Source organism: Vicia villosa, linkage group LG1, assembly GCF_029867415.1.
Source record: "Vicia villosa cultivar HV-30 ecotype Madison, WI linkage group LG1, Vvil1.0, whole genome shotgun sequence".
Taxonomy (NCBI): Eukaryota; Viridiplantae; Streptophyta; class Magnoliopsida; order Fabales; family Fabaceae; genus Vicia; species Vicia villosa.
In genome coordinates this window covers 154,470,973-154,485,188 of record NC_081180.1, presented here as the reverse complement: position 1 = coordinate 154,485,188, position 14,216 = coordinate 154,470,973, and the positions used below count along the sequence as shown (strand labels likewise).

At 34.2% G+C, this 14,216-nt stretch overlaps 2 protein-coding genes across 2 annotated transcripts; both read right to left on the bottom strand.

Annotated features, from left to right (window-relative positions):
- Positions 1–1,625: 1,625 nt before the first annotated feature.
- On the bottom strand, positions 1,626–5,911 carry LOC131619328 (iron-sulfur protein required for NADH dehydrogenase, mitochondrial-like). Its single transcript, XM_058890437.1, has 8 exons — positions 5,649–5,911; positions 5,445–5,553; positions 5,233–5,355; positions 4,534–4,631; positions 4,205–4,331; positions 4,001–4,086; positions 3,418–3,543; positions 1,626–2,721 (listed from the first exon to the last, which is right to left on the bottom strand). The coding sequence occupies exons 1-8, from the start codon at positions 5,658–5,660 to the stop codon at positions 2,563–2,565; spliced, it is 840 nt and encodes a 279-aa protein (XP_058746420.1). The 5' UTR covers positions 5,661–5,911; the 3' UTR covers positions 1,626–2,562.
- A 7,225-nt stretch (positions 5,912–13,136) lies between these two features.
- Positions 13,137–13,706, bottom strand: LOC131657910 (uncharacterized). The gene has a single exon (XM_058927261.1). It carries the CDS (start codon positions 13,704–13,706, stop codon positions 13,137–13,139), a length of 570 nt encoding a protein of 189 aa, XP_058783244.1.
- Positions 13,707–14,216: the final 510 nt, after the last annotated feature.

Here is a 14,216-nt window from a genome sequence, read left to right as displayed (position 1 = left end):
TACTATATATATATATATAGAGGAGCGTATCCGGTGAGAACTGATATCTTTTATGAGAAACGAGAACTATTAATATCAATCGTTAGATTTAATTAACGCTTGAGATTGTAATAAATAAAATAAATTGTGATGTATATGATTATTTCTAAATATGTATAACACTTAGTTAATATTAAATATTGTTGACTATCTTACGTCAAAATAGAAAGTATTTTATTTTACCTTTTTAGGACCCTTATTCCATTATTTTTTTCAAGAATCTTTTTCTATAACTTTGAACACGCAAAAGAAAACCTTACTACTATCAATTATAATTTCAACCAGTTTTTAGGGCGCCCTATAAAAACTACCCTAATTTTTTTTTCATTATACATAAAAACTACCATATTTTTTATGGCTCCTATTAAAACTATACCATAATTTTTTTTATGACTACCAGTTTTTATAACGATAATACATATTTAAATATTAATTATAAATAAAAAATTTTATAAGTAATATAATTATTATAAAATACATATTAAAAAATAAACAAAAAAAATGTTATTTTTAATCTTAAAACAAAAACAAATGTTTTTTTATGAATAATATAAATTATATGTTTCTGTATTCAAACAAATAATTAATATTTTTTCTTCTTAATATAAAATTATATTTACAATATTGATGAATGAATAGTTATATTATATTATATTATATCATGGTACAATATTATAATAATTTGCTACTAATTTAAATAGTTATATATAATATACTGTTGTATTCAATTAATAGAAATTAATATAACTATTTATTTATAAGTATCATTATATAATTTTATAATAAGAAGGAAAAATATATATTAATTATTTGTTGGATGCAACAAATAGAATTTTATTAATGATAACAAAATATTTATTTTTGTTTTAATATTAATAATAATAGGTTTTTTTTAGATTTTTGTATATGTTTTTATATATATTTTATAAATTAGATTTGTTATAAAATTATTTATTTTTAATTAATATTTAAGCATATATTATTTTTATATTAATAAATAACAACTAATATATTAATTAAAGCTATCTATGTTAATATATATTAATAAGAAAAAAATTGCTACTATTATAAGAATTTCTATTATTGTCATTATATTTTAAAAAATACAATTTACTGAATAGAAGATGGCGGAAATGAGGGTAAGTTTAGAGGGAGCCATAAAAATTGATTGCAATTATAGGGTAGGTCATATAGAAAAAAATCTTGAAAAAGGATCATAGAATAAGGACCTATAAAGAAAAAATAAAATACTTTCTATTTTGATCTAAGATTGTCAGCAATATTTAATATTAACCAAGTGCTATACATATTTAGAAATAATCATATACATCACAATTTATTTTATTTATTATAATCTCAAACATTAATTAAATCTAACGATTGATATTAATAGTTCTCGTTTCTCACAAAAGATATCAGTTCTCACCGGATACGCTCCATATATATATATATATATATATATATATATATATATATATATATATATATATATATATATATATATATATATAATTTAAATTTATTTTATTTTTTATATTAAAAATAATTTATTCAAGTTTTTTTATAAATATTTATTTCAATAAGTGCTCCGATAACCCTTTCATATTTATGATATGCCTACTACTCATACTTAATAAACCATCAGTGTACCTTTTCTTTTCCACACTCAACAACCTCAATTCTTCTTAGAAATCAGTTTCTCACCACACTCAACAACCTCAATTCTGCTTAGAAATCAGTTTCTCACATGCTCCTCGAGTCAACACTTGAAGGTGATAATAATTTGATGAGTGGAAGTTTATAACTGAAATTACACCAAACTCAAGATGGTGCCTAATCACTAATGCTGCTAGGAGGTTTCTGGGAGTGAAATCACAACAGACTTATGATGATCATTTAACGACGTTACTACCAATGTAGAGCATAGAGGAAACAACTGTGTTCCGATAAAAATACAACATAAATATTTTCACAAAATAAACAAATCTTAAATTGCCATCATTTTGATTTAAGCTCATTATAAGCATAAAGACAGTTACTAAGGGACATTCTATAACCACATTATTTTCATGTCTTATAAGAATAAATCTAACCATACAGTCACTACGACATGTAGATAAAATACTACCTCTACCATGTTAAGAATATCATATTCTCAGTATTATTTTTGACAATATGTTGCTCTTCCTAAAGATAATCTTCCCGCAATTTATCCAAATTAACCACATAAAAGAACCTTATAGCTTAATGAATGGCATCAAAAACACTGCTGCCAATTCTATGTAACCTCAAAGTTGAAGTTAAATTAAACTGCTAATTTGACAGCACCTATGTGACGTCAAAGTACCACTAACAGCTTATTAAACAAAATTGAAAATACCTGAATCTACAAGCCTATAACATATGCCAGACCAGCATCTCATGCTGCAATTTCAACAAAATTTAGTGGTAGTCAAACCCTGGTGTAAACAGCATAAGGGAAGCCAGCTCGGTGCTTTTTCTTGTTCACAGACCGGAGAGTTATCATAGTATAATTTCTGGTTGAAATTGTCGCTCTTTGAGTTTCTGAACAACTTTTTCAGCAATATTTCCATATGCTATAGAAACTACGGAATCAGGTGCAGCCAACACTATTGGGTGCCCTTGATCACAAGCTTCCCTGATCCCCACTTCCAGTGGTATCTTGAATAATCAATAAATGAAAATTAGTTGTCAGAAACACTAAATTTTGCAAATCTTAAGACTGAGAAAAGAGCTTGCTTTGATTATCAGTGATTTAAGGCATGCATATTACACAGTAACTTAAGAGAATTATTCTTCTCAATTAGTAAAATCAACCCCCTAAAAAAATGAACTCTCTACCAAGTACCAAGTTTGAAGTCTCCCGTGCAAAATCAGTACGCACAGCACAATCAAAGAATATGTCAAACTGCTTACTGCTTGTGTATAGCAGCAACCCAATAAAACGAGAAAATGGTTCTAGGGATTATCTTATATTTCATCTAGAAGAAAAGAATAATGTTGACTGTAACTCCTCGATCTCTCAATTTAGTTCTCACAAACTCAATAACAAATTCACATTAACTGTGTCTTCCTTAATTAATTTTGGGAGAAAAATAAATCTAAGGTAGAGACATAAGTAACCCCGGCATCATTTAATTTTATTGGAGGATTTTCTTTACACATTAGCTATATAGTTAAACACCGACATTCTAAAAGATAACTTTTATAGTAACATCAGAAAAAGAGTAAAAAAGTGATCAGTTGTCTTTTAAAAATGATAACAAGTCTGAGTCCAATTGCTTGCTTCAACAGAGTCCAAAGATCTGCAAAATTATAATTTAAAATGCATAATCTACATACAGATAATCAGCATACCTCGCCAAGAAATTCTAATCCCATTTCAGCGGCTGTGCTATTAGCCCCTCCTTTTCCAAATATATATGAAGGTTCGCCACAATGTGGACATTTGAAGCAGCTCATATTCTCTATAACTCCCAAAATCTGTAAGGACGGATAGAATTCTCATATTAATAGAAATTAAAGGTGGGATGCATTCATATGCTTTTCAGATGATATGTGAACACCAAATCAGAAGATGGCTGATATATCAATGTACTGTGACATAAATAAAAACACATGCCTCAAAACAGATCATAAAAGCACATATGAATATGGTTCCCCAATATTTGAGACCATGGGTATGTTTTTCATATTTATTTAAATTAGTTTTAGCAACATAATTAATAAATTGAATTAAGCCAATAGGATTTCTAAATCCATGGAATCAATGGGTAAACTCTTATTCCGATAAAATTCAATCTCTTGTTTCAGCAGGATTGGGATTTCAGACAACCTAACAAGGTAGTACCGTAGGAGGGCTGTAGTGCTACTAGATAGCATACGTTCTTATTAACAAAAACTCAAACAGGTAAAAAAATCCGCCAAGTGAATATTATACCGGAATATCAACTTTATTGAACATTTGTACACCCCTCCTTGCATCCATTAATGCAACATCTTGAGGAGTTGAAACAATCAGTGCACCTACCATACAAGAAGCCATGACAAAAAATAAGCTAATAAAAAAAATTAAGCGTATGGAAACTATATAAAGAAAGGTAATTTCAAATGATATCTTTGTGATTCCTAAATTATTAACTACCTGATAATTGCAGATTCTGAGACATAGATATCTGGACATCACCGGTGCCAGGAGGCATGTCTATCACTAGAATGTCAAGGTGACCCCAGTCAACTCCCCTTGTCATTTTCTCAAGAGCATTCGATACCTATATTATAATCCAACAATAGAAATTCAAATAAAATACAATTGAAGTGACTATTTTGCAAGCAGATCTATTCAATAAGAAATCTTCTGCGATATGTTTCATTAAACAAGAACTAAAGTTGTTGAAGGCAGATAAAGCAATAATTAGTCAATATGAAAGCGAAAAGGAGTAGAATCAAGGGAAAGAGCTGTTATAGGCATACCATGGGACCTCTCCAGACAATCGGGGCATTCTTCTCCACAAGGAACCCTATTGACATACACTTGATCCCATAACTATCAATAGGAATCATTTTCTTATCTGAAATTATGCGAACAGAAAATTATTGGCATGGACTGCAATGGAAGATGGAAGGAACTTAGCCATCAAACATAGCTTAATAAGCATTTTATCTATAAGTAGCAATTTTAAACCATGTGCTGAGAAGAGTGTATTGCTAGTACTCCTTCTAGTTATGTATTGAATTCCATCCAATCCAAAAAATCAATGAAATGGATGATTTAAAACAACCTTACTGAGTGTGTATTCATTTATGATAATCAGCAAATATTATATATGGATAAGCTTATCAAGCTCGAAATGCCCGAGAAATTAATTGAGTAGTAGTTAGCATTTTATAGTTAATCATATAACATGATTAACATCTAGAAGAAAAGCAGTCAAACAGTTCCTATTGCTTTAGTATCATCGCCACAATTGCTTGTATGTTGACAGAAATTCAAACATGGTTAACATCTATTCTGTAGGTTAAAAGTGTGCCAATTTCCAACACTCCTACAATATATTCTATCTCTTTCATTTTCTCAAAGCTTTTACCAAATTCTATATGCTAGTATCAGTGTCGTGTCTAATGCCAGTGTCTGTGTTCTTACTTTATATCAAAATATCAAAAGATATATACCTAGAGTGACTTTGGGTTTTGTGTCGATGTTCATCATGATAGGAATGTTGGGTCCATATACATCAGCATCAAGTAAACCAACCTTCAGCTGAAACTTACTTGCCAGTGCAACAGCTAAATTCACTGTAAATTCAAATCAAATCAATTCATTTCAATTCATTCCCAACAAAACTCAACTAATTCATAGAGAGAGAATTTTAATTTTTTTTTACCAGCAGTTGTGGACTTGCCGACACCACCTTTACCGGAGGCAATAGCTATGGTATCTTTCACTCCATCAATGCGAAGATTCTTCGCGTAGCTTCTAACACTTCCTAGCCACTGATTACAGTGAAAAAAATACAATACAATCAGTGTAAAAAAATAAGGAAAAAGAAAATGGGAATGTATAGCGAATTCAATGTTCAGATTTTAACCCTCGGCCTCATGAATTGGTACTCTTGAATATGTGATTGGAGTGATGTTTGAGCGCTTTGTAAACGCTAACTGTGTTTACCGGAGTTTTTGTCAGGGTTTTGGGTATGATTTCACCTTTGATTTGAGTGTGTATGTTTTTTTTTCTCAGGGGTTTTGCGGTATGTGATGTAAGAAAAAAAAAATGAAATTGAGTTTTTTTCTTCTGTATTTTGTGTTTGATTAGGTGAATTTGAGGAAACCCCGGTATAAATTAGTTAATTCAACACATGAATTGGGTTACAATTACATTTAACAACAAAGAAACAGTATTTTAAAAATCAGACCGGTCATTAAATTGGTGAAGATATTAGGTCATTAATTTATTGATTGAATTATTGGGTCACTAGTCGAATCGCATGACTAAATCGAATTAAATCGGATGACTTAGTTGAATAAACCGGTCTCTATTACAATACTATATATTTATTAATTTGATCGAACCGGATGACTTGGTCTCTAAAAAATATTACCCACAACATTTTAAAATTTTAAAATATCATAATTTCACATATTTATTCTTTATTTTCAAATTTTAAATATAATTATCACCCACAATAAAATAATACAAAATATAAATATAAATAAATTTTAAATTACACAAAATATAAATATAAATAAATTTTAAATTACGTCTAATTGCAAACAGGGGGAAAATTGTTCCTAATAAAGTTTGAATAAAGTCTAATTATATTTTAATTATATTTTTTTAAAAAAATCATGAAAACACCGTTGTTTTGTGCGGAAAAAAAGAGCATGCATTTGAACCACCGATTTTTTAAAATCGCCGATTTGTTGGTTTTTTCCGGTTTTGATCGGTTCTCACCAGTTCAATAGCATACCTGGTCCAGCAATCAAACCAGACCTGTGACCCCTCCGATTCCCGGTCCGATCACTCCAAAAGACTGATTCGATTCCATTTTTAAAACACTACAAAATGAAGAAAGAATTTTAATAAAAAATTGTAATTTATTTATCAACAATTAATATATATTTTGATATTTTATGATGAAATATGATAGAAAAATGGTTCTACCTACCCTCCAAATAGAAATAAACAAAAATGTGTCTGGCCTAGTGAAAAAGGTTTAAGTATGGGTGTTCAAAATCGAACCGACCTAATAGAAAATCGCAAAATCAAATTAAATTAAATTGAAACCGCAAAAAACTGTAAATGGTTCGGATGTATTCGGTTTGTGGTTTGTATTTTACAAACCGAACCAAATAGAACCAAACTGCATCATGTTACAACTCAAACTTCACTTAATCCACATCCAACCCAAACTGAAACCTATTATGCCTTATCCTTCGAATACAACTGATTTTTTCTTCCTCGCGCTTAAGGTTTCAGTTTAAGTCTTCTCAAATTTCTCCTAGCGGTATCATGCATTCTTTTTTCAAGTACATCTCACATCTTCTTCTCTAGTCTATCATCTCTTATATTCTTTCTTTTTCATCTTATTAATTTTATTCTAGTGTTTTCTCTTCTAATTACATTTAATTACGTTTGTAATGCACCCCTTCTTCTCTAATCTCTCCTCTCTTATACTCTTTCTTTTGCATCTTCTCTAAAATTTCATCACCGTCTTTTCTATTTCATTATAAAGTTTTTTATATTAATTTTTGCTACTATTTTATGTTTTTTATTCCACTTTTTTGTCTAATTTTATTTTTGTATATTAAATGGAAAGTTGTTGTCCAAATACGATGAAATTTGTTATTATTTGATAACTCATAAATAACTAAATACAAAACTATGTTGTCATCTATATGTGTATGTATGTCTCAATAATTTTTTAATAAAAAACCGAACCAACCCAAACCGCATTGGTTTGCTTTGGTTTGGTTTGGTTTTATTTCTAAAAGCTAACTAAACCAAACTGAACCGCAACCTTTTTACGTCAAAACCATTCAAACCACACCACAAACACCCCTAAATTTAAGTCCTAGAAATATGGTTTTTTAAGGTCTCGAATTTAAATTCTCTTCATTCATCGCATTCCATCAATTCAATCTTGACTTTAAATTTCTTTTCTTTTCCATTGGTGGAATATTATGGAATAAGAAAATTTCTTTACCCACCTCCCTATGGGGGGTCACCCCCAGCGAAATTCCCAAACTACCCCTGCTTCGGAAATGAACTTCCGAAGCGCTTTTTTTTTAAAAAAATTTCCTTGATTCGGAAGTTCATCTCCGAAAACACCTCATGGGGGGTGCGTTCGGAGATGAACATCCGAAAACACCTCATGGGGGGTGAATTCGGAAGTTCATTTCCGAATTATGCAGAAACTGTGTTTTTTTTTATGTTTTTTCTTAAACGCAACCGCATTTTAATTAAACGTTACCGGCAAATAAAATAAACAATAGATAGACTGAAAACACTAATATGATAAATAAACAAAAAAAAATACTAATATGAAAATATTATATACAAACCGAAATAAATAAAAATAGTGTGCTAAATATACAATCCAAAATCAAAAAATGAATAAACCCCACCACTACTGGGTGTGCCTAACCCGCTCACCCTGGGCCCTCCTCTGCCGCCTGTACCCCGCCGCACGGCCCGCATCAGTGACGATGATCTCCATCACGGCGACTGCCTCTGGTCCGCCCTGATGAATGACACCTCGATGCAACGCGTCCCGCCCAAGCATCTCTATCCGCTGGCAGATCGGAAGGAGATCAATGGCGTGGTCATCCTCCGCCTGCCGGTTCTCCAGGATCTCCTCGTGTGCTGGCCTAGGAGCGCCGGGAACGTCGGGTCTCAAGAGAGGATGGGACACCCGGTAGAACCATGTGACGTACCCCTCCACACTGTGCCAGTCCTGGGTGACCCGCATGCGACGGTACTCCTCCGGTACCACATGATGCTGCCACTCCTCCCATATGGCAGTGAGCTGCACTCTGGTAACTGTGTCAGGAGCAGCCTCGAAGGGTGACCTGGGTATGATCTGCACGAACTCAAACTGCCGCATGCACCGCTCCGGGAGATACCGGACCATGATGCCGGTCCCGCATGCCAACCAGCCTGAATATAGAGCAACCCCGTCGAAGGGGACAACCTGAGCATAGTCGGCGAACGGCCTCCAGGTGACGTTGTCGTGCATCGTGCGGTCCAGGTACAGGCGGTATGGTCCCGCCGCATCGTTCCCCCTCTGGAGGGCGTATCTGGCGGCCCTGGGCATGGCGTCAACGTACGCAGGATCGATGTGGAAGCCGTGGATGCGGGAGAAGTAGGAGATGATCCAGCTCTGAAACACAAATACGATAATGTATTAAAAATAAATACAAAACATAAATAAATAAATAAATACGAGAATGTGTTAAAATCAAACGTACCGTAAGCAGAGTGCAGGATCCGACCAGCTGCCTCGTCCTCTAGTTGGAGGCCTCATTCAGCTTCTGGTAGAGATATGCCAGAGTAGCTGCCCCCCAGTTCCACTGGTGAACGGTATCCAGGTCCATGAAATAGCGGAGGTAGGTCACGTCGACGTACCTGACGCTCTTGTCCACAAAGCATGCAGCGCCTACCACATGCATGTACCAGCACCGAAGAGCGCAGCCGCGGTGATACTGTGTGAACAGCTCGTCACCCGCAGCCTCGGCCTCGGCAGCCGCGTCCAGATGGTGCTCAAAATAAGTCTTCAGTGTGGTGAACCGGATATGAGGCCCAGATGTCGTGGCGCACTCAAAGTGAGCAACCTCCTCCTCCATGCCCAGATAGAGCGTCATCCACTCGATGGCCTCGACCCTCTGGATCCGGGAGTGGTCCAACAGCGGCCCCCTAATCGGCAGGTGGAGAAGACACTGCACGTCGTGCAAGGTGATCGTCATCTCCCCAACCGGCAGGTGGAAAGATGACGTCTCCTTGTGCCAGCGCTCCACAAATGCCCCCTGCATGCCGGTGCTGATGGTGGTGTACCCGGTCATGCAGAGCCCGCTAAGCCCTGAACCTCGCACATGGTCGTTAAACCGCTCAGCTGCTGGTTTAAACAGACCGAAAATCTTCCTGGAGTGGTTCACCATTTTCAATGGCTCTCTCTCCTGTTAAAAAAAAAAACAAATAAGCGAGAAATAAACGGTAAAATTATAAAAAATGGTGACAAATAAACGGCTAAGTTAAAAAAAATACCTCTCCCTCCCAGATCCGCCGAGCGACGTGATCCTGGTAGTGAATCAGCAGGGAAGTGTCAAAAGGCCCTCCCGGAAAGCTATCCACCTCCTGCTCCTCCTGCTCCTCCTCCTCCCCGACTGGAGGGTCAACATCCGGTATGACCTCCTCCTCCTCCTCATCCTCATCCTCCTCCTCTCGCTGGCGGGAAGAAGATACCCGAGCCAGCCTACTCCTAGAGCCTGAAGCAGATGAACTCTCCACCAAGTCCTGTGGAACGCGGACACGGCGTCCCCGTCCCTGCCCCCGTCCCTGGGTCGACGCCAGATGCGCCGCCGCCCGCTCGCGTCTAACCGACGCAGTCTGGGACTCTCTCCCCTGTCTGATGCGTGCTGGCTGGTCTGACATGATCCTGTAAACAATCGAAATTGATTAATATGCGAGACAAATGAAAAAACAAAAAAAAATGAACTTCTGGTACAGTTTGGAAGTTCATTTCCGAAAACTGGGATGGAGGTGTTTTCGGAAATGAACTTCCGAAACACCCCCACGCAGAGCTTCTCTGCAACCTCCAATGGCAGACCCAAAAACCTAAACCAAATCCATTTTTTTGCCTACTAAACATCCTAATATCAGTACTAAGCTATCTTAATGTCATTTTTTCAGATTCTAAACACCCTAATATAGTTTAATCAAATAGATCTAAAACTTGAAAAAACAATGATAAACTTACCAATTAGTGTTTAATGATGAGTTTGGTTGAGTTTGGAAGAAGAGTTTGGCTACTTCACACTTGCTTCTGCAGAAATTTCGCCTATGGAAGTGTTTGATGATGATTAGGGTAAATGGTTTGGGGGAGGGGGAGAGTTCTGCTTAATCTGCAGAACGCGTTTTATTTCGGAAGTTCATTTCCGAAATTGTAGTTTCGGAAATGAACTTCCGAAATAAGACATTTTTTTCAAAAAAAAAGGCGCTTTCGGAGATGAACTTCCGAAAACACCTTTTTCATGCATTTCGGAAGTTCATTTCCGAAGTCAGGGGTATAATGGGGTTTTCACCAGAGGTGGACTAGAAGATAGGGAGGTGGCCAAAGAATTTCTCTGGAATAAAGGGATAGAAGATAGAGTAAAATAAAATGAAATCAAAGATATATTCTAAAAAGAGGTGATATGATTTGCACTTAAGAGAAGAGGAAAATGCAATCTCTCTTAGTTTAAGAAAGGAGAAAGATAGAAAATTTTAACATGTGACTTTCAATGGAGTAAAATATATTTGGATTTTTGACTATCGACGTTAAGTTGATTGTTTTGAGATATTTTGATTGATTGAAGTTAAAATAATAAATAACCCTAAAATTATTGTTATGAAAATGATAAGGTTTAATTCAAATCAGATAATTTGATATGTGAAAACAAAGAATGGTAGCAAACAAAATTAATGGTCTTCTGCAATAATAACCAATAAGTAGAAAATATAATAGAGGAAAATAAGTTGAGAAAGACGAAAGATTTGTTTACCCAGTTCGATTAAAAGATCTACGTCTGGGGGAGAGGGTAGCTCTCTAATTCACTATACTCGAAAAGTTGTTACAAGAGATTACAAATGAGTTACAAGAAAATAGTCTCCGCCTTCAGAGACCCTTATTTTCTTACCAAATGTTTCTCAAACTCTCAATATAAGAATCATTGAAACCCAGCGTATATTTTCCAATCTTTTTAAATAACTCCAATGGTTTTCTAAAACCCTTACCTTACTAAGTTTTCCCTTAGAAAACTCTAAACCCTTATTTTTCCCTCTATTCTAAAACTCTAAAATTGTCACGATGTAATAATAGAAGATATATATATATATATATATATATATATATATATATATATATATATATATATATATATATATATATATATGATGATTATGATTTAAGATTTTAAAGCATATTTCAACAATTATGATTATTTGTCTACAACTTAATAATGTAATAATTCTTTTTCGCTATGTAATGAAAAGTTTAGTATTGTAGAAGTTAAACAGATAAATATAATCATATCTCATTTTAAAGCATATGATCGTATACTAAACCAATGTATATATGATTTTGTAGAATTAATCCATTCATTTTAGACTATTTAGAAAAATTTATCTTTAAAAATACTGAATTTATCTTTCATGTCTTAGTTTAATCACCTGGCCTTTTATTTATGAAAATAACCATCACCTTTTACTATATCTAATGATATTTCTACTTTCATTGAGATATATGTGAAAAATAAAAGAGGTAATGATATACTTTCTCATAACAAAATTAAAACAAAGTGTTTACAGAATGTATGTCATTTAGACAATTCTCATAATATAAAAATTATCGAAAGACTATTCGCTTATGGTACTATAAACGAGGATAAAGAACATATATATTTGTGTTAATATATACTTAAGAGAGATTGATAAAACATGTTTATGAAAATTGCATGGAAAATAGAGACAAGTAAAGCTTTGTTCTTCAAGTTACAAGGAAAATTTTGTCAAAAAAAAAAGTTACAAGGAAAATGAAATGTGTAGAAAATAAAATTTAGAATTCAATTATATACTCCATCCGTTTTATAATAAGTGTCTTATTTGAGCTCTGCGATTCTTAAGAAAATGATTAGATGTATTGATTTTAATGATATAATTAATATTATTTACTAAAATATCCTTATTTATTAGTATAGGTAGTGAAGTAGTTGGAAAATGTGAAAGTTAATAAATAGAGGTATAATAGTGGAATAAAATCATAAATGTTGTATTGGTATTCTAAATGAGACATTTATTTTGAGACAGGAAAAGTGCAAATAAGACACTTATTATAAGACAGAGAGATGTTTACGACATGTTTTTATAGCCCTAAACCCATTATGTGTAGCAGACCCTAAATTTATGTTTACAACATGTTTTTTATAGCCCTAAACCCATTATGATGGATAATAATTCACAATTAGACCTTGACGCATTCGTACGTAACAAATTGAAAGTAGAAAAGCCTGGAAATGAAACGGCAAAAAAAATCATCATTGACTCAAAGAACTATGTATGAGATGATTCTTATTTTTTCAAGATTGAAGTTGAGAAGTTATTGAGATGTGTAACAAAAAAAGTGGTTGTAGATAGATTATAGCACTATCATAACTCATTGTATTACAAGGAGGTATAACATTAACATAACTATTTTTTAAAAAAAGTGGTCATTATAATGGAGATAAGACAACTATTTTTTTTTACCAAACTAAAACTAACTTCTTTCATTCAATAAAATAGTTTCAATACAAGGAGGTATAACATTAACATAACTACGTCGAGACTAAGAATTGGCCGCCTTTGTTAGACAATGGGCAACCATATTTGCTTGACGTTTGACAAACTCTACCTCAAAGTTTGGAAAATCTAGTAACAATAGCTTAATAGACTGAATAATAAAATTAAACTCGGAGCTTCCGGTAACATTGGAATGGATGGCTTGCACCACTTGTTGAGAATCACTTGCAAACACTACATGATCAAGATGAAGGTCTACCGTCCCTTGGATAGCTTCTTTCAAAGCCAACGCCTCTACTTCCAAAACGGATAAAGTACCCACGTCCCAAGCAACACCCGTTTTAACAAAGTGGCCCATATTATCCCGGATACACCAACCTCTATTAGAAGTTCCTTTATTGCGATTAAAACCCGCATCAACATTACACTTTAACCATCCCACAGGAGGGGGAGTCCACTGTTGACTGTTTGGGGGAATAACCTCTCTATCCTGATGATGTTGTGCCAGCAACCATTCCTGCCACCTATGGGAAGCTATCCAACCAAGTCTTAATGCTTCCTCTTTCTCATTATTCCAAATAAAATTATTTCTATTCTGCCATAACATTTCAATCATGGTCGCAAAGCGCCCATCCACCTTCCTATCCTCCTGACTACACACTTTCAAAATAAGAGATTTAATATCATTAAAATGAGTAATATAATGTGTAACAGTGTCGTGTAAACCTGCTCCCCTCCAACACGAATTAGTTTCCGGACATCCGAAGAAAATATGCCAATCATCCTCCTCTGACTCTTCACAAAACTGACATGTAAGAGGACACGAGACATGGTGCTGCTTAAGTCGAACTCGGGATGGCAAACACCCTTTACAAATCCGCCACAGAAGATGCTTTACTCGGGGAGGAGCAAGAATAGACCACAAGTCGTTCCAATTCTCCTCATTATTTTCCGGATTATAGAATTTCTGTCTACTCTTCCACACTCTATATCCGGACCGAACACTATAATGACCATCTTTCTCTTCCTTCTAAATCAGTCTATCTTCGGTAACATCCTCCACTAAGGGAACATAAATGATCTCTTCCGTTCCTACACAATCAAATAAATCTCGAATGACCCGCAT

Excerpts from the sequence above, each read along its gene's own strand:
- LOC131619328 (XM_058890437.1), bottom strand. Across the intron at positions 5,356-5,444 it reads CGGCAAGTCCACAACTGCTG|TGAATTTAGCTGTTGCACTG; the intron begins GTAAAAAAAAAT and ends TTGAATTTACAG. Across the intron at positions 4,632-5,232 it reads AAAACCCAAAGTCACTCTAG|ATAAGAAAATGATTCCTATT; the intron begins GTATATATCTTT and ends GCATAATTTCAG.
- LOC131657910 (XM_058927261.1), bottom strand. The coding sequence starts at position 13,706 with ATGATTGAAATGTTATGGCAGAATAGAAATAATTTTATTTGGAATAAT.